This window comes from Ambystoma mexicanum, chromosome 8, assembly GCF_040938575.1.
Source record: "Ambystoma mexicanum isolate Mex_15411 chromosome 8, UKY_AmexF1_1, whole genome shotgun sequence".
Taxonomy (NCBI): domain Eukaryota; kingdom Metazoa; phylum Chordata; class Amphibia; order Caudata; family Ambystomatidae; genus Ambystoma; species Ambystoma mexicanum.
The window spans coordinates 1584449-1606510 of NC_090929.1; the positions used below are offsets into that span (position 1 = coordinate 1584449).

At 45.3% G+C, this 22062-nt stretch overlaps 1 protein-coding gene across 2 annotated transcripts in view; it reads left to right on the top strand.

Moving 5' to 3' along the window:
- Positions 1-22062, top strand: part of COL27A1 (collagen type XXVII alpha 1 chain) — a 1990256-nt gene that overhangs the window by 440876 nt on the left and 1527318 nt on the right. For both annotated transcript variants that reach the window (XM_069609095.1, XM_069609096.1), the window contains exon 6: positions 4340-4393. In XM_069609095.1, the coding sequence (XP_069465196.1) occupies positions 4340-4393 (54 nt within the window). The remainder of the gene's footprint in view (positions 1-4339; positions 4394-22062) is intronic.

Consider the following 22062-nt stretch of genomic DNA (forward strand, 5'->3'; position numbering starts at 1 on the left):
TGAGTTCGAGAACAACAATAGTGTGTGCCCCTACTCCCTTATATTCTCAGAGACAAGAATACTCTGCAAGGCCAAGTTCAAAGACAATCTTCATGGCAGAAGGCATGGATGATGAGAGACGTTGGCTAATTAGGTGGGGAGGTAAAGTCAAGTCCACCACCTGGCACCTGTGTATGAGCTTACATGCTGCTAAGTGAACCAAATGTTCCAGACATGGCACAAGCATGTCAACTAATTATAGAGGGCCATATAACGAAGGGCCTTATAGTTTGAGAGCCAATGATATACTGGGTCTCATTACGAGGTATTTTTTTTTCCGGCGCCCAGAAATGGGCAATTACCGGGTCATTACGGCCTTACGGGACACAGTATTTGCCCATTCCTGGGCGTTATTAACGGTGCCAGTGCATCTGACATGCTGTGCTCGCGGGTGCCTCTCTGCCCACCAGTTCTGACCTGGCAGGCAGAAAGGCACCCGTGAGCACAACTTGTAGTTTGCCGGTCTGGGAACTACGGTACCGACAATCTTACCGGTACCGTAGTTCCCGGACCGGCAAACTTACAATGAGGCTGACTGTGTACTTAGTAGTGCTGAACATCACATGTTTTAGAGGTGGCAATAATTTCTCCACCTGACAGTAGATATCCAACCACAATCCCACCCCTTATAAAAAGTATCCTTAGATGTTCCCCTTGAGCCTATCACACCCCTCTTAGGTTTTTCTCATTTGCCACATAGTGTGACATCTCTTATGATGAATATTTAGTATATAAATGTGTTTTTATAAAGAATGAGCCGAGAACTTGAGCGAACATCCATTGATGTCCGGTGTAACTCCCTGTGATTATAAAACAGCAAACTTTGCCATCTTCCTGAGTTGATTCAATTTTTTGGTGTCAGAGTCATTCTGCATCCCAGCCATTGCATGCATGCTATCCAAAGGGCCGTACACGCATATAGTTATGTCATTTGCTCAATATCGTAGTAAGTACGGACTATGCAATGCAGATGCGGACAATGCTGGTATGTAGGTATCACCCGCCGTTGTTGCTTGAGACGTGATGCTGATCAGTGGCACGCATGGTCTTTTACTGCCTTTTGGTGTAGGGTCAGAGAGTGAGGGGGTTTCTCATATATGTGCCAGCCCTCTAAAGGCCTGATTTCAGTACTGACAGAGCATGCTATTATCATACCCGGACGGCAGCTGCATTCCAGGCAATTTCCTGATTGTGTCTTTTCCCAAAATCCATGAAGGCTGGATTCCCATCATAATATTGCAAGCTTAGGTTTTCCGTCACAACAGTGTAAACATAGATTTAGGATTCCCATTGCCACACTGTAAACAAGGTTAGATTAAAATTGCTGAGTGTAAACAGAAATCTAGGATTCCCAATACCAGAGTGCAAACATATATTTCCAGCATCTGAGCATAAACGCAAAGGTAAGATTCCTGTTTTTAGTGCCAACATAACTGTACGGTTCCCCTCACCATAGTATGAACATGAGCATAGAATTCCCCTGGCCAGAGTGTACACATAGGAATCACATTGCCAAACTGTAAACATAAACATAGGATTCCCATTGACAAACCGTAAACATAAACACAGGAATCATGTTGCCAAACTGTAAATATAAACATATGATTCCCATTGACAAACCGTTAACATAAAAACAGGGATTAGATTGCCAAACTGTAAACATAAACCTAGGATTCCCATTGACAAACTGTAAACATAAACATATGATTCCCATTGACAAACCGTTAACATAAAAATAGGAATCGTATTGCCAAACTGTAAACATAAATCTAGGATTCCCATTTACAAACTGTAAACATAAACATAGGATTGCCACTGACAAGCCGTAAACATAAACACAGGAATCACATTGCCAAACTGTAAACATAAACATATGATTCCAATTGACAAACCGTAAACATAAGCATAGGATTCCCATTGACAAACAGTAAAGATAAACACAGGAATCACATTGCCAGCATGTAAAGATAAACAGGATTCCCATTACCAGGATGTAAACATAGGATTTACATCACAGCATACATAGATAAACATACTTCCATTACCAGAGTATAAATAAAAACATAACATTCCCATCTTCTTAGTTTAATCATACAATACACGAAACCCAGCATCAGGTTGTTTAAATTTGCATAGGGTTTACATCATGTAAGGATATAATACACATTACACTGTATCCTAGGATTCACACATGACCAGATTGTATCTCCAGATTGTAAACATAAACCCAGGATTCCCGTTGCTACAGTGTTTCCCATCACCAGAGGATTCCCATCACCAGAGGATTCCCATAAACAATATTTCCCATTGTCACAGTGTAGACATACACATATGTCGCACATTGCCACAGTGTAAACATAAACATATGTTTCCCATTGCCACAGTTTAGATATAAACATAGGTTTGACATTGCTAGAGTGTAAACATGCAACTTGTTCAGTACATATTTCTATAAATTATAATGTGTGTCATGGTCGGCTGCCATGGTGGTACCTTTGTGATGTTTAATGTATTGTATCACTTTCTGTTTGTAAACTGCTCTTTGCACACTTGGAATGGCCGCAGAGTGTATACTCGCTTTCATTTCAGTTTACTTTCTGCCCGAAATGTAAATATCAATAGGGTTGACTTTTTATGATAATCTTGTAATACCCTTTGTAATTGGTGGCTGTACAGGGCCCACTGCCTTAATACGCTTTGTAAGATTTAAAATGAAAATAAATAAATAAAGGGACTAAAGCTTGTTTTATGTGTTTTAATGGAATATGGATTAAAGGGGTAGTTGAAATACCTTAACTTTTGCCAACAATATTTATTAAGATATATAAGAAAATGTGTTACTAAAATTAGCTGAAAATGCAGACAATCAGATACCGCAATTGTACCACATACCTCGAAACTCATATGTAGATCCTGTGTATGGCATTGCCAGGAGGAGAATGGAAGTGTGAAAGGGCTGCAGGTGGGTTTATCTGGAGAACAGTAACTTTGCCAGTGCTTTGCTACTGTGTTTGCGGTGTACTGTGCCTTACAACAGCAGAGAGACTGAGAGACTGGCACCCTCGAAAGCAAGATATTTAGGAGAACACCCCATTGTTTTTTGTCGTGTGATCTTATTCCCATGTCTCTTCTGACACTCTGACCCCCACTTGCTAGTGCTGCCCTCTACCACTGGCTGACACCGGGCCTGATTCATGGACTTTTTTGCATGGTGCAAAGTGACTTTGCACTGCCGACACAAACCCTGATTCATTGAACTGTGCAAAGTGTATTTTTGCAGTGCAAAGTCATTTTGTACTGCAAAAATGGATTAAAAAATGACTTTGCACTGCAAAAATACACTTTGCACAGTTCCATGAATCAGGGTTGGTGTCAGCAGTGCAAAGTCACTTTGAACAGTGCAAAAAATACCATGAATCAGACTCACTGTCTTTCACTCACTGTCTCCCACCTACTGTCTCTTGCGCTCACTCTCTGACCCTGACTCCACTTGCCAACACTTTCTCTCACTCCCTGTCTATGGGTCTCACCCCCGCCTCTAGCTCTCACTCTCTATCTCTTGCTCTCACTCCCTGCCTCTTGCTCTCACCCCCTGCGTCTTGCTTCCACCCCCTGTCCCTTGCTCTCACTCTGTCTCATACTTACTGTCTCTCAATGCTTGCTTCTTTTGCCCACCCCCTGTCTCTCTCTCAGTCACACCCCGTGTCGCTTGCTCTCACCCCTGACTCTTGCCTCTTGCACAGTCTGTGGCTCAGTGGACTAATGCATCCACTACAGGGACCTGTGTTTGACCTCATGGTCACAGATTCAGATCCTGGCAGGTCCACTCAGCCCTTCACCCTTCTGTGGTCAATAGAATGAGTACCATTAAGTTGGGTCCCAATAAACACCTGTTATTCACGTCAAGATGCACCCAGTGTCAAGATGCACACAAATACCGTTATGTTGCTCTTTCTTCCTGTCTCTTGCTCTCACTCTGTATCTCTTACTGTCTGTCACTACTTGCCTTGTGCTCTCACACATTGCCTTTCACCCTCTCTCTGCATCTTGCTCTCACTGCCTGTCTCTTGCTCTCACTCCCTGCCAATTGATCTCACTCCCTGTCTCTTGCTCTGACTCCCTGTCTCTTGCTCTCACACTGTGTCTCTTGAACCCCCTCTCTTTGGCTGTTTTGCTTTCTTTGTTCAATCATTGTTTCTTACCTGCTCTGTCTCTTTCCTCTTTTGTGCACTTTCAGTGTCTCTTTTTTTTCTGCTCCATCAACGAGTAAAACCTTGAAATGTTTTTTTTTTGTTTTCAGGGGCACAAAGGAGATCCTGGACTTTCACCTGGAAAAGCCCCCAATGGAATAAAGGTAGCTACTAGTCTTCTGTGCTCCATGCAAATGTGCTGTGCTGCGCCCTGCTGTTTCCTGCAGTGCTATGCAATGCTAAAAATAAAGTGTAGTGCTCTTCTGAGCTATGTGTAGATGTGTTCTGCAATGCTCTGCTATGCTGTCTGCTGTGCTATGCAATTCTACGCATAATGTGCTGTGTTCTGCTGTGCTATGCGTAGATGTGCCATGTTGTGCCCTGCCGTGTTACCTGCTGTATTATGCAATGCTACACATAAAGTGCTATGCTCTTCTGAGCTATGTGTAGATATGCTCTGTGATGCTCTGCTGTGTTGTCTTTTGTGCTATGCAATGCTACACATAATGTGCTGTGCAATCCTTTCTTTGAGGAGGCCGTTGAGTCTCTCACATGCACCGTTTGCTTGCGGGTGATACGCAAAAGAGAATTTATGCTTTATATTTAATAAAAAACCTATTTGTTTGAATAGCTCATTGACAAAATGTGGCCCATTATCGGATCTTAATACTTCACACACAACCCACCTCGGGAATACTTTTCTGCACAAGTGGCATCAGGGTGTGTACATGGACCTACCTCGATTCACCTAGAGAAGGGACACACCATCAGTAATAGATACCTATATCCATTACATGTCTGCAGCATGTCAACATAGTCGATATGTAAATGCTGGAACTGGCCATTCGGTCGAGCTATTACTCCTCTGATCATTCTCAGTGTATGCCAAGCAGTAAACCATTGACACACGATGCAATTCACCATAAATAGTGCAATTTCTTCCAACAAATTATGAATGAACCAGTCTTCTGCAATATTAGCAGCAAAACTTTCTCTAGTTACATGCACAGGGTAATGCAGTTGTTCAAGGGCAACTTTCAATAAAGTTACTGGCATCACTGGCTTTCCAGTGCGGTCCTATCGCCATAAGGCTTCCATGGGGGATAAAGAACATCCCCTTCACTTCCACAGTTCTTGCTCTTCTTGTGTTGTGCTTCCCTGTATGTCTATTAATTGGGTTATTGACAACTTATTAAACCCCTCTTGCACTTAACTTAGTTGTGACTGAGTTCTCTTTAATACTCTCAGTATCAAAACTCAAAATGTATGGAGAATATGCAACCCTTTTGGCTTCTATATCTGCTGCTTGGCTCCCACAGCAGATAATACCTGTCTGCTTAGTATGTGCTGCACATTTAATGACCGCTGTGGCCACTGGGAGTTGTAGTGCCTTAATGAGTCTCTCCAATAAGGACACATGCTGTACTGCAGAGCCGTCTGCACCGAGCTAGCCCCTCCTCTTCCAACATGCCAACCCTGCATGTACAGTTGACCTCACATAGGCGTAGTAACTGTACACCATCACTTCCTGCCCTTCATGTTTCTCAAGTGCGTCAATAAGCACTACAAATTCTGCTGCTTGCGCTGAAAAATGAGACGATAGCCTTGCACTTGCATATACTTCAAATTCTCCATTTGATCTGTGTCTTATAACTGCAGGACCTGAATGCTTTTCCCCACTAGTCTGATCAATTGTTGAAGAACCGTCAATAAAAGGAATCTCCCCTCCCGCTTAAGCATTCTCCTTCACACAGGGTATATTGACATACAATTCATCATCATTGGAACAGTGATGCACATGATCACCTTCTTCGACGGGTTCAGCTATGAACGTGGCAGGGTTCACTATTTCACATCTTACAATTGGAATCTTTGGGTTGGAAATCATCACCTCATAAATTGAAGCTCTTTGGGAAGTCAATGGGTCCTTAGGTTTCTCTAGAATGGCAAATAGAGCATGCTCCATGAAAAGGGTCATAGAGCAGCCCATGACAATACTTGTAGACTTCTCAATTACAAATGTGGTGGCTGCCAAAGATTGTTTGCAAGGGAAGTGTCCTCTCATTACTGGGTCTAAAATCTCACCATAATATCCCAATGGCTTGTACCCCAATGTGGTTCTTTGTATAGTTACTGCTGTCATTACTGACCCATCTGGGTGTGAAAATAGATAAAATTCCTCACCATAATTGGGTATTTCCAAAACTGGGCTTGTACAAATTGCTTTTTTCAATTCTTCAAATCCTTCCTCCATTTCTTCAGTCGATTCTACTTTTGTTTTACCAACTTGTGCTTTCTTTAATGCTTGCAGAAGTGGGCTTGTGTACGTACTATATGTAGTTGCATAAATCCAAAAACTGTTGCATCTGTCTCACTGTGTTTGGTTTTGATGTTTTCATGATTTCCCCAGCTCTCTCAGTTGTTGCTTTCTTTCCATCATCCGAAATTAACGGACATATGTATAACACCTCTTCTTGGCAGTACTGTAACTTCTCTTCATCCACCTTATATCCCTTGTCTGCTAGAATAGTCATTAATCAGATAGTCTTATCTGCACTCATCCTCTGTTTTACTGCAAATCAACAGCTCATCTACGTATTGTATCACCACACTTTCGAGATTGATATTGCCTAGAGCCATCTGTAAGACTCTATTAAAGATTGATGGGGACTCACAGTACCCTTGAGGCAGCCTAGTGTGTTTTAGTCTCTTTTGGCAAAACATAAATGAAGTCAAGTCTTAGGAGCCCTTATGCAAAAGGAACGAGAAAAACACATTTTTCAAATTCAATCACCGTGAAGTATCGAGCTTCTACTGGGATACTACACAATATTGTCAACGGATTAGGAACTAAAGGAAACTCAGCATCTACAATCTGGTTAAGAGGTCTCAAATCCTGCATAACTCTTCACGACCCTCCTTTAGATTGTTTTATCAGATACACTGCAGTATTACACAATGACTCTGATGGCACCAGCATCCCCTGATTCATCAGTGCTGAAATAGTCTGAAATATCCCTTCATCAGCTTCTCGAGACATGGGGTAATGTTTTGCTCGGTGTAAAATTGCTCCTGGCTTAAGCTTTATTTGAACCTCCCTATCCCCTTCAATAAACCTACATCATAAGGGCCTGCGGTCCCTAAGGCACTTAGTACTTTTTCAAGACCCTCCTGAAAGAATGCTGGTTGCTGCAGCATTATCGCCATTCACCTCCCCTTTTCTCTACCTTTATCCAATACGTAATACTTATGAAGAACAAAACTTCATTGTCACCTCTGTCCTCCCCGAACGTATCGTTATCAGTTATGTCAGTCAATCTGTACCCCTCCTCAAGAGCTATCACTGTTCTCTATGTTCTACCCTCACCGACTACTCCTTCGAGTATTCCCATTTCTTTTCGTACTATAGCTGCTTCCAGTTCTATAGGAATAGTCTGTTCACCCTCCTCATCCATAGATATATGTGGTCTAAATAAAAGTGCATCAGGTATCCTCACAATTTTTCCTACCAGGCCAGGTAGCCATGTCAGCAAAATGCTTTCTCCATATAGAAAAATCTCTGGATCTACTGGAACGCCTCGCAGAGCAACTTGCCCTGTCAACGCCAGTATGAACTCTCCCATGTTTAAATAGTGTATTCCTGAAGTGGAGCACACTTTTCCTTGGTCCGTAAATGAAATTATCATGTTAAGTTTCATCATTAAATCTCTTCCTTAAATATTAACCGGTGTCTGTCGTGAATATAACAAAGGGATGGACATGTCACACTCACCTTTGGAGACTGGCAATTTATCAGTAAAAGAAACTCAACTCGTAGCTCCAGGGAACCCTTGGGTATTCATGGCAATACCTGACATTGGATATTTTCCCTCTCGTATACACGAACAAGTTGCTCCAGTGTCTACTAGAAAAGTAAACGATGTGCCTCATATCATCACATCGTCCCTTGGTTCCTCTTGTGGTCTGGTGTCACAGATAGTACTGAACACATCATGTCACCCTGTGAGCTGTCCTATCTTGAATACAAGATCATCCCGGTCCTTGTGAAAGGATTTCCTCCTACCACACTAACACCTCCTATTCTAGGTGTCAATAATTGTACTGTATTTGCATATTGCTGTGTCTGCATAGGGGCTTGTTGTGACTGTTTTTGTGGCAGATGAATTTGTACTTGTCCCTGCTGTTGCACCTGCTGTACTTGCAGTGCTTGTTCCTGATAAAATGTTTGATCTTGGGCAAAGCCCTCTCTGGTCTATGTGCTGTATGGCAGAGGATAAACTGTCCCCCCTCTTCAAAACGGGCAATTTTGTACATTTGCTTGGCTCCCACATACGCGCGCAATATGTCCTGTCATTCCACAATTCCAGCAAACTGGAGGAACCCTCCTGTTCACCCCTCCTTGGTTTTATCCTCCCTGAGTATTCTGGTTCTCATTCTGTGTATTTTAAAAACCACCTTGATGTTTCTGAAATCCGCCTCGTCTTCCTCTATAACCCATACCACTGCCTCGTGGCATAAACACATATCCACCTTGGTCCATTGGACCCATATTATTTGCCTGTGATGTACCTATTGCTTCCTGCATTCCCAATCCTTCTCCACTTGTCAGTAATGCCCCTTCTATAGCACATTTTGACAACTTCTTTTTCTGAACCATGGCTTCCTTGATCTTCCTATTCTCATCTTTCTTCTTGTTTTTCTCTTATAATAACTGACAATGGTGCACTATTGTCAACTGTATCTCAGCCCATGGCTTCACTTCCATCCCTACTTGTTTTTTTCATTTGCCTTTGAACTGGCTCAGGCAACCCCTCACATAAAATGTGGTGAAATATTGTCACTGTCTTTTCCTACGGTTCACGAGTTTCAACTTGCCCTTTCTCCTGAATATCCTGAATGTAAGCAATAGGTTCTTCATCTTCCTTCATTTTACGTATCATAATTTCACCCATATCCGATTTATAGATCCATTTCACAGCCCCCGAAGTCAAACTAGGCAGGTTGCATCTTAAGTTATCCTTGTCCGTCTGTGGCCATGGAATGTATTGCGGTCTTGCTCCTTTCTCTAATAAGGGGAACTGTGTGAGCCCATCCCATACTCAGATCCCACTATTAGTCTATTCATGGCGGGGATAATCATCCCTGTCTGTCTCCTTGTCGGTAACAACCTTAACCTGCTTGCATATGGTGGAGACTCTCCATTCTCAATATGTGATTGTCCTTGGGGATACTCAGGATATGCTATTGGATCTGACGTTCTATCTTTAGGTTGTTCCAGATCTGACCATCTCACTTCCTTATCCATTTGCGGACTTCCTTCAGGGGCGCACGCATTCCCTCCTTCTGCTCCAAGACGAGACTCTTTCCTCGACTGACATGTCTAGGCCTCAACTAATGGGACTATCATCCCCCTCACTCTTGTCTAAGTTCAGTCTGCTCAAAGACAATGCTCTGCGTTCATCACTGAACAAGTTCCCTTCCTCACTTCGTAATTGAGGTATTGGGGATCGATCACCATTCCCTTGAGTTCCATACTCACTATCTCGTCTTAACTGTTGATAAACCTTATTGATCCTTTACCCAATGCTATCAACATCAAATTTTTCTTCTTCTAGCGCTACTCTAGATGCTGCTGGCATTACTTCCTTTATCAGAAGAATCTCTTCCACTCTGTCCCATCGTATTTCTGGGCTCAACCTCATTTGTTCTTTACGAACGAGACCGGCATTAACCCCTCGCTGTCTCCTTTTTTTATTCTACTACTACATCTACCTACCTTCGCTTTCTTACATCCCTTCTAATTCTTTCTTCCTCTTGCCTTTGTTCTTCTCCTCTCCTTACTCCTTCCCTTCATGAATCTTCTTCTCTTTGTCTGTGTAATCTTTTGTCCCTTAGTCTTTTTGCTTCTTCTTCCTCTCTTTCTTTCCTTTCTGCCCCTTTCTTCTATGTATAAACTTATAACTCTCTTCCTTTCTTTTATTCTGTTCCAGAATATGATCGATACTGTAAGTGGGGGGTTCATATATCGGGTTACTATAACACGTCGCTGCTTTTAATTATTCCTTTAAATGATACACTCTTATCTCTTCTGTAGCAACACTCTTTGCCTCAGGCAAGGTAAGGGGAGCTGAGGGCTCAACACCTTCCTCCTTATGCTGATTAAGCATCCAATCCTCAGGTGGCGTGTCTTCTCTTTCCTCTTGATACATCTTCCAGAGCTCTGAAATTGCTAATCTTTTCTCTAATTTCTTTCCAGTGTACGCAGTGTGCAAGTATGTGGTCATGTTTTGCAATACCACTCTTGACAATGATCCCGCTTGTGGCCATGGCATGAATATTTTATCTGCTGTGCCCATTCTGCAATGTACTGTTTGAGCTTGGGCATATGAGAGGAGTATCACCCATAATGACAAGTCGTGATTGACTGTCGATACTTACCAGACCGTTATGAGCAAGCACCATAAATCGCTACTCAATCCTCTTATTTCATTGCCCTATATATTATTTTGATTGGCACCAGTCGTTTTACTACACTATACACTGTTACTTTTTCAACTCTTCAAAATTTCTATCGCTCCTCTATAATTTACTCAACAGACAACATTTACACTAGTCAGACATTTACACTTTATAAAACACTTTGATCACTTCTTCCCTCGCCTTTACTTATGTACCCTGTACAGGGTTTGAGACATTACCTTATGTAGTCCTGACTACGCATTTTATATTTCACCCTATTCCTGCTGGAGTTTGAAATGTCTCCTTCTAATTTCCTTGAATTAGGACTCCTAGGTGGTCTCTCTTATCTCTACAGTTATTTCCTGTTACTCAAAATGATTGCAATCCCGTCCCTTTATTTGCCATTCCCCTTTAGTCTAGTCACCGTTTGTTAATCGATTCGGGCCCTTTGGTAACAATTCCTCCTCCAATCCAACCACTTTGTCTTAAATCCGCAGAACGCCTGTGGAAAAGGCACCTGCCGACCATCTCGATTCTTCTTGCAAGTTAATTTCAATTCGGCCGCTCTCCGCAGGAAACTCCACAGTCTTGCAGCTAATGGCGCAGGATGTCTGATTGTTTGAAACTCTGGAGCTGATTTAGTTTGGATCTTCAAACCATCCGCACCACTACCATGTGAGCTTAGGACCCTTTAGGAATGTGCATGTAATGGATGGGATCACACAAAATAACTCCAAGTCCAAATAACCAAACCAACTCAGGAAGATGGTAAAGTACTGTTGTGTTGACAATTATCTAAAACTGGGAGTTACAACGAACATCAACAGTCGTATGCTCGATTTCTCTGAGCGATCTTTTCACAATACATAGTTTATATGATCTCACACAAGATCTTATCGCTGGCATATAAATGTTGGTCAACTACTGCTCCTCCTTATCTGGTGAAACAACTGGTCACTGACTGCCCGGTTTGTTCATTACGTTCTAGCGACAAACATGAATTCAAACTGCCACGATTCAAGCTGGCCAAGTTTGGGGCAGCAGTTTTCCGGTGCGAGCTCCAAGAGAATGAAATGCTCTTGTGCTAACAATAAGAACTATCAATTCTCTGACTGGCTTTAAGAAAGCAGTAAAAACACACCAGTTTTGCCTACAATTTGGATAATCCTGTGGCTCCTTTTTTAGTCTAGCTTCTCTGTTCTCTGGCTGTCTGTCAAACTGTCTTTTACTTGTGCTTCCTGAGGCCTTTGGACATATTGTACGTTAAACTAAATACAATAAATAAACAAATAGATGTGCCCCTACATTATAAGAGGACAATGCAAGGGTGCATCCCTACAGTATAGGAGGACAATGCAAGGATGCACCATTACAGTATAAGAGGTCACTGCAAGGGTGCACTCCTAGATCAATGCAAGGATGCCCCCTACAGTATAAGAGGACAAAGCAAGGGTGCACCTCTAAATCAATGCAAGGATGCACCATTACAGTATAAGAGGACAATGCAAGGGTGCACCCCCTATATCAATGCAAGGATGCCCCCTACAGTATAAGAGGACAAAGCAAGGGTGCACCCCTAAATCAATGCAAGGATGCACCATTACAGTATAAGAGGGCACTGCAAGGGTGCACCCCTAGATCAATGCAAGGATGCTTCCCTACAGTATAGGAGGACAAAGCAAGGGTGCACCCCTAGATCAATGCAAGGATGCTTCCCTACAGTATAGGAGGACAAAGCAAGGGTGCACCCCTAGATCAATGCAAGGATGCTTCCCTACAGTTTAGGAGGACAAAGCAAGGGTGCACCCCTAGATCAATGCAAGGATGCTTCCCTACAGTATAGGAGGACAAAGCAAGGGTGCACCCCTAGATCAATGCAAGGATGCTTCCCTACAGTATAGGAGGACAATGCAAGGATGCACCCCCGTACCAATGAAAGGATGCTTCCCTACAGTATAAGAGGACAAAGCAAGGGTGCACCCCTAAATCAATGCAAGGATGCACCATTACAGTGTAAGAGGACACTGCAAGGGTGCACCCCTAGATCAATGCAAGGATGCTTCCCTACTGTATAGGAGGACAAAGCAAGGGTGCACCCCTAAATCAATGCAAGGATGCACCATTACAGTATAAGAGGACAATGCAAGGGGCACCTCTAGATCAATGCAAGGATGCACCATTACAGTATAAGAGGACACTGCAACGGTGCACCCCTAGATCAATGCAAGGATGCTTCCCTACAGTATAGGAGGACAATGCAAGGATGCACCCACGGAACAATGCAAGGATGCACCTCTAGATCAATGCAAGGATGCACCATTACAGTATCAGAGGACTCTGCAACGGTGCACCCCTAGATCAATGCAAGGATGATTCCCTACAGTATAGGAGGACAAAGCAAGGGTGCACCCCTAAATCAATGAAAGGATGCACCATTACAGTATAAGAGGACAATGCAAGGGTGCACCTCTACATCAATGCAAGGATGCACCATTACAGTATAAGAGGACAATGCAAGGGTGCACCTCTAGATAAATGCAAGGATGCACCATTACAGTATAAGAGAACACTGCAACGGTGCACCCCTAGATCAATGCAAGGATGCTTCCCTACAGTATAGGATGACAATGCAAGGATGCACCCACGGACCAATGCAAGGATGCACCTCTAGATCAATGCAAGGATGCACCATTACAGTATCAGAGGACTCTACAACGGTGCACCCCCGGACCAATGCAAGGATGCTTCCCTACAGTATAGGAGGACAATGCAAGGATGCACCCCAGGACCAATGCAAGGATGCATCCCTAAATCAATGCAATGATGCACCATTACAGTATAAGAGAACACTGCAACGGTGCACCCCTAGATCAATGCAAGGATGCTTCCTACAGTATAGGAGGACAATGCAAGGATGCACCCCCGGACCAATGCGAGGATGCTTCCCTACAGTATAGGAGGACAATGCAAGGGTGCACCCACAGACCTATGCAAGGATGCACTTCTAGATCAATGCAAGGATGGACTCTGCAATGGTGCACTCCTAGATCAATGCAAGGATGATTCTCTACAGTATATGAGGACAATGCAAGGATGCACCCCCGGACCAATGCAAGGATGCTTCCCTACAATATAGGAGGACAAAGCAAGGGTGCACCCCTAAATCAATGAAAGGATGCACCATTACAGTTTAAGAGGACAATGAAAGGGTGCACCTCTAGATCAATGCAAGGATGCCCCATTACAGTATAAGGGAACACTGCAACGGTGCACCCCTAGATCAATGCAAGGATGCTTCCCTACAGTATAGGATGACAATGCAAGGATGCACCCACGGACCAATGCAAGGATGCACCTCTAGATCAATGCAAGGATGCACCATTACAGTATCAGAGGACACTGCAACGGTGCACCCCTGACCAATGCAAGAATGCTTCCCTACAGTATAGGAGGACAATGCAAGGATGCACCCCCGGACCATTGCAAGGATGCTTCCCTACAATATAGAAGGACAAAGCAAGGGTGCACCCCTAAATCAATGAAAGGATGCACCATTACAGTGTAAGAGGACAATGCAAGGGTGCACCTCTAGATCAATGCAAGGATGCACCATTACAGTATCAGAGGACTCTGCAACGGTGCACCCCTAGATCAATGCAAGGATGCGCCATTACAGTATAAGAGGACACTGCAACGGTGCACTCCTAGATCAATGCAAGGATGCATTCCTACAGTATAAGAGGATACTGCAAGGGTGCACCCCTATATCAATGAAAGGATGCATTCCTACAGTATAAGAGGATACTGCAAGGGTGCACCCCTAGATCAATGCTAGGATGCTTCCCTACAGGATAAGAAGACACTGCAAGGGTGCACCCCAAGATCAATGCAAGGATGCTTCCCTACAGGATAAGAGTATACTGCAAGGGTGCACCCCTAGATCAATGCAAGGATGCATTCCTACAGTATAAGAGGATACTGCAAGGGTACACCCCTATATCAATGAAAGGATGCATTCCTAGAGTATAAGAGGATACTGCAAGGGTGCACCCCAAGATCAATGCAAGGATGCTTCCCTACAGGATAAGAGGATACTGGCAGGGTGCACCCCTAGATCAATGCAAGGATGCATTCCTACAGTATAAGAGGATACTGCAAGGGTGCACCCCTATATCAATTAAAGGATGCATTCCTACAGTATAAGAGGATACTGCAAGGGTGCACCCCTAGATCAAGATCAATGCAAGGATGATTCTCTACAGTATAGGAGGACAATGCAAGGATGCACCCAGGGAACAATGCAAGGATGCACCTCTAGATCAATGCAAGGATGCACCATTACAGTATCAGAGGACTCTGCAACGGTGCACCCCTAGATCAATGCAAGGATGATTCCCTACAGTATAGGAGGACAAAGCAAGGGTGCACCCATAAATCAATGAAAGGATGCACCATTACAGTATAAGAGGACAATGCAAGGGTGCACCTCTAGATCAATGCAAGGGTGCACCATTACAGTATAAGAGGACACTGCAACGGTGCACCCCTAGATCAATGCAAGGATGCTTCCCTACAGTATAGGAGGACAAAGCAAGGGTGAACCCCTAAATCAATGCAAGGATGCACCATTACAGTATAAGAGGACAATGCAAGGGTGCACCTCTAGATCAATGCAAGGATGCACTATTACAGTATAAGAGGACACTGCAAGGGTGCACCCCTAGATCAATGCAAGGATGCTTCCCTACAGTATAGGAGGAGAAAGCAAGGGTGCACCCCTAGATCAATGCAAGGATGCTTCCCTACAGTATAGGAGGACAAAGCAAGGGTGCACCCCTAGATCAATGCAAGGATGCTTCCCTACAGTTTAGGAGGACAAAGCAAGGGTGCACCCCTAGATCAATGCAAGGATGCTTCCCTACAGTATAGGAGGACAAAGCAAGGGTGCACCCCTAGATCAATGCAAGGATGCTTCCCTACAGTATAGGAGGACAATGCAAGGATGCACCCCCGTACCAATGAAAGGATGCTTCCCTACAGTATAAGAGGACAAAGCAAGGGTGCACCCCTAAATCAATGCAAGGATGCACCATTACAGTGTAAGAGGACACTGCAAGGGTGCACCCCTAGATCAATGCAAGGATGCTTCCCTACAGTATAGGAGGACAAAGCAAGGGTGCACCCCTAAATCAATGCAAGGATGCACCATTACAGTATAAGAGGACAATGCAAGGGGCACCTCTAGATCAATGCAAGGATGCACCATTACAGTATCCGAGGAATCTGCAACGGTGCACCCCTAGATCAATGCAAGGATGATTCCCTACAGTATAGGAGGACAAAGCAAGGGTGCACCCCTAAATCAATGAAAGGATGCACCATTACAGTATAAGAGGACAATGCAAGGGTGCACCTCTACATCAATGCAAGGATGCACCATTACAGTATAAGAGGACAATGCAAGGGTGCACCTCTAGATAAATGCAAGGATGCACCATTACAGTATAAGAGAACACTGCAACGGTGCACCCCTAGATCAATGCAAGGATGCTTCCCTACAGTATAGGATGGCAATGCAAGGATGCACCCACGGACCAATGCAAGGATGCACCTCTAGATCAATGCAAGGATGCACCATTACAGTATCAGAGGACTCTACAACGGTGCACCCCCGGACCAATGCAAGGATGCTTCCCTACAGTATAGGAGGACAATGCAAGGATGCACCCCAGGACCAATGCAAGGATGCATCCCTAAATCAATGCAATGATGCACCATTACAGTATAAGAGAACACTGCAACGGTGCACCCCTAGATCAATGCAAGGATGCTTCCTACAGTATAGGAGGACAATGCAAGGATGCACCCCCGGACCAATGCGAGGATGCTTCCCTACAGTATAGGAGGACAATGCAAGGGTGCACCCACAGACCTATGCAAGGATGCACTTCTAGATCAATGCAAGGATGGACTCTGCAATGGTGCACTCCTAGATCAATGCAAGGATGATTCTCTACAGTATATGAGGACAATGCAAGGATGCACCCCCGGACCAATGCAAGGATGCTTCCCTACAATATAGGAGGACAAAGCAAGGGTGCACCCCTAAATCAATGAAAGGATGCACCATTACAGTTTAAGAGGACAATGAAAGGGTGCACCTCTAGATCAATGCAAGGATGCCCCAATACAGTATAAGGGAACACTGCAACGGTGCACCCCTAGATCAATGCAAGGATGCTTCCCTACAGTATAGGATGACAATGCAAGGATGCACCCACGGACCAATGCAAGGATGCACCTCTAGATCAATGCAAGGATGCACCATTACAGTATCAGAGGACACTGCAACGGTGCACCCCCGGACCAATGCAAGAATGCTTCCCTACAGTATAGGAGGACAATGCAAGGATGCACCCCCGGACCATTGCAAGGATGCTTCCCTACAATATAGAAGGACAAAGCAAGGGTGCACCCCTAAATCAATGAAAGGATGCACCATTACAGTGTAAGAGGACAATGCAAGGGTGCACCTCTAGATCAATGCAAGGATGCACCATTACAGTATCAGAGGACTCTGCAACGGTGCACCCCTAGATCAATGCAAGGATGCGCCATTACAGTATAAGAGGACACTGCAACGGTGCACTCCTAGATCAATGCAAGGATGCATTCCTACAGTATAAGAGGATACTGCAAGGGTGCACCCCTATATCAATGAAAGGATGCATTCCTACAGTATAAGAGGATACTGCAAGGGTGCACCCCTAGATCAATGCTAGGATGCTTCCCTCCAGGATAAGAAGACACTGCAAGGGTGCACCCCAAGATCAATGCAAGGATGCTTCCCTACAGGATAAGAGGATACTGCAAGGGTGCACCCCTAGATCAATGCAAGGGTGCATTCCTACAGTATAAGAGGATACTGCAAGGGTACACCCCTATATCAATGAAAGGATGCATTCCTAGAGTATAAGAGGATACTGCAAGGGTGCACCCCAAGATCAATGCAAGGATGCTTCCCTACAGGATAAGAGGATACTGGCAGGGTGCACCCCTAGATCAATGCAAGGATGCATTCCTACAGTATAAGAGGATACTGCAAGGGTGCACCCCTATATCAATGAAAGGATGCATTCCTACAGTATAAGAGGATACTGCAAGGGTGCACCCCTAGATCAAGATCAATGCAAGGATGATTCTCTACAGTATAGAAGGACAATGCAAGGATGCACCCAGGGAACAATGCAAGGATGCACCTCTAGATCAATGCAAGGATGCACCATTACAGTATCAGAGGACTCTGCAACGGTGCACCCCTAGATCAATGCAAGGATGATTCCCTACAGTATAGGAGGACAAAGCAAGGGTGCACCCATAAATCAATGAAAGGATGCACCATTACAGTATAAGAGGACAATGTAAGGGTGCACCTCTAGATCAATGCAAGGGTGCACCATTACAGTATAAGAGGACACTGCAACGGTGCACCCCTAGATCAATGCAAGGATGCTTACAGTATAGGAGGACAAAGCAAGGGTGAACCCCTAAATCAATGCAAGGATGCACCATTACAGTATAAGAGGACAATGCAAGGGTGCACCTCTAGATCAATGCAAGGATGCACTATTACAGTATAAGAGGACACTGCAACGGTGCACCCCTAGATCAATGCAAGGATGCTTCCCTACAGTATAGGAGGATAATGCAAGGATGCACCCCCGGACCAATGCAAGGATGCTTCCCTACAGTATAGGAGGACAATGCAATGGTGCACCCACAGACCAGTGCAAGGATGCACTTCTAGATCAATGCAAGGATGCACCATGGCAGTATCAGAGGACAATGCAAGGGTACACCTCTAGATCAATGCAAGGATGCACCATTACAGTATAAGAGGACATTGCAACGGTGCACCCCTAGATCAATGCAAAGATGCTTCCCTACAGTATAGGAGGACAATGCAAGGATGCACCCCAGGACCAATGCAAGGATGCTTCCCTACAATATAGGAGGACAAAACAAGGGTGCACCCCTAAATCAATGAAAGGATGCACCATTACAGTGCAAGAGGACAATGCAAGGGTGCACCTCTAGATCAATGCAAGGATGCACCATTACAGTATAAGAGGACACTGCAACGGTGCACCCCTAGATCAATGCAAGGATGCTTCCCTACAGTATAGGAGGACAATGCAAGGATGCACCCAGGGACCAATGCAAGGATGCACCTCTAGATCAATGCAAGGATGCACCATTACAGTATCAAAGGACTCTGCAACGGTGCACCCCTAGATCAATGCAAGGATGCTTCCCTACAGTATAGGAGGACAATGCAAGGATGCACCCATGGACCAATGCAAGGATGCACCTCTAGATCAATGCAAGGATGCACCATTACAGTATCAGAGGACTCTGCAACGGTGCACCCCTAGATCAATGCAAGGATGCTTCCCTACAATATAGGAGGACAATGCAAGGATGCACCCCCGGACCAATGCAAGGATGCTTCCCTACAGTATAGGAGGACAATGCAAGGATGCACCCTCGGACCAATGCAAGGATGCATCCCTAAATCAATGCAATGATGCACCATTACAGTATAAGAGGACACTGCAACGGTGCACTCCTAGATCAATGCAAGGATGCTTCCCTACAGTATAAGAGGACACTGCAACGGTGCACTCCTAGATCAATGCAAGGATGCTTACCTACAGGATAAGAGAATACTGCAGGGTGCACCCCTAAATCAATGCAAGGATGCACTCCTAGATCAATGCAAGGATGCTTTCCTACAGGATAAGAGGATACTGCAAGGGTGCACCCCTAAATCAATGCAAGGATGCACTCCTAGATCAATGCAAGCATGCACCATTACAGTATCAGAGGACTCTGCAACGGTGCACTCCTAAATCAACGCAAGGATGCTTCCCTACAGTATAAGAGGACACTGCAAGGGTGCACTCCTAGATCAATGCAAGGATGCTTCCCTACAGGATAAGAGGACAATGCAAGGGTGCATGCCTAGATCAATGCAAGGATGCTTCACTACAGTATAAGAGGACAATCCAAGGGTGCACTCCTAGATCAATGCAAGGATGCTTCCCTACAGGATAAGAGGATACTGCAAGGGTGAACCCCAAGATCAATGCAAGGATGCTTCCCTACAGGATAAGAGGATACTGCAAGGGTGCACCCCAAGATCAATGCAAGGATGCTTCCCTACAGGATAAGAGGATACTGCAAGGGTGCACCCCAAGATCAATGCAAGGATGCTTCCCTACAGGATAAGAGGATACTGCAAGGATGCACCCCTAGACCAATGAAAGGATGCATTCCTAGATCAATGCAAGGATGCTTCCCTACAGGATAAGAAGACACTGCAAGGGTGCACCTCTGGACCAATGCTAGGATGCTTCCCTACAATATAAGAGGACACTGCAAGGGTGCACACCTGGAACTTAAGATGTCAATGCAAGGGAGGCCCTGAGACTAGATCACAATATACAGACGCACCCAAGATTACTCAGGGACAATGCAAGTTTATGGGAAGTGAGCTCAGGTCGTCCTAGCAGGAGGAACGGCAAACTGAGCTGGTGTGGTTGGGTGGGTAGGAAGGGACAGTCATGTGGTTGGGGGGTCTGAGTTCTACTTGGCCTATACACCAGTCTTAAGGTTTTAGCAAGGTAGGCTCCCAAGATTCCCCAAAGAATGCAAAAACAAAAGTGGTGATGGCTGGAAGGTTTAGAATTAATATTAACCCCTGGCATTGCTCTGGGCAACCCTCCAGACCATCGTTCTTCACCTGCCAAGCCGTTACAGTAGGGGAAAGACCCTATGCAGATGTTAACCTCTGGCATTGCTCTGGGCAACCCTCCAGACCATCGTTCTTTACCTGCTAAGCCGTTACAGAAGGGGAAAGACCCTATGCAGATGTTAACCTCTGGCATTGCTCTGGGCAACCCTCCAGACCATCGTTCTTCACCTGCCAAGCCGTTACAGTAGTTTAAAGATCCTATGCAGATGTTAACCTCTGGCATTGCTCTGGGCAACCCTCCAGACCATCGTTCTTCACCTGCCAAGCCGTTACAGTAGGGGAAAGACCCTATGCAGATGTTAACCTCTGGCATTGCTCTGGGCAACCCTCCAGACCATCGTTCTTCACCTGCCAAGCCGTTACAGAAGGGGAAAGACCCTATGCAGATGTTAACCTCTGGCATTGCTCTGGGCAACCCTCCAGACCATCGTTCTTCACCTGCCAAGCCGTTACAGAAGGGGAAAGACCCTATACAGATGTTAACCTCTGGCATTGTTCTGGGCAACCCTCCAGACCATCGTTCTTCACCTGCCAAGCCATTAGAGAAGGGGAAAGACCAATTGTTGGTTCATCCTGCGGTCTCTGGAACGCCGCATCAGCCCTACGCCAAGCCCACTATGGCATAGGCGAGCAAGACTATGGCTGCCTGATGACTCCATGTCACTGGAGAGACCGTACTCCATCCCTTTTACTTTGTGGGAAAGGACACTTTATTTGATTGTAGTGATCCAAGACTACAAGTCCCAGAATGCAACTGTGGAGAAATGAAAGCCCAGTAGCAGGGTGTGGTGTCCCAGATGCCATTCCAGCAGAGCCCCCCTGTCTCATGAAGTGCGCGCCCCAGGCAGGGCACGAGCTCCCGCAGTGCTGCAAACAAGATGGAGCTGGTGAGCAGGCGGGCACTCCCCTCTGGTGGCCAGAACCGAGGAGCAGACTGGCAGCTTGAGATGCTCCACGGAGCTCCAGGGTCTTCTGTAGTTCGCAGGTGGAAGCAGACAAGGGGCGGCAGAATGTGCCCACTGCCCCGTGTAGGGAACCAGAGGCTCAGAGGTTCTTTGCACACCTCCAGAAAAGGTTATGCTGACCAGGATGCACAACTTAAAACCATGCACTGGGATAGTGCTCTAATAAGGACTTGAAATGCACAGCACCCACGACGGCTAGAATGCACGCACGGGCTAGAAGAGGGCTATAGCCACACGGGCTAGAAGAGGGCTGTAGCCAGGCAGAATGCACGCACAGGCTAGAAGAGGCCTATAGCCGGCCAGAATGCACGCACCTGCTACAAGAGGGCTGTAGCCGGGTAGAATGCATGCACGGGCTAGAAGAGGGTTGTAGCCGGGCAGAATGCATGCACAGGCTAGAAGAGGCCTGTAGCCGGCCAGAATGCACGCACCTGCTACAAGAGGGCTGTAGCCGGGTAGAATGCATGCACGGGCTAGAAGAGGGTTGTAGCCGGGCAGAATGCATGCACAAGCTAGAAGAGGCCTGTAGCCGGCCAGAATGCACGCACCTGCTACAAGAGGGCTGTAGCCGGGTAGAATGCATGCACGGGCT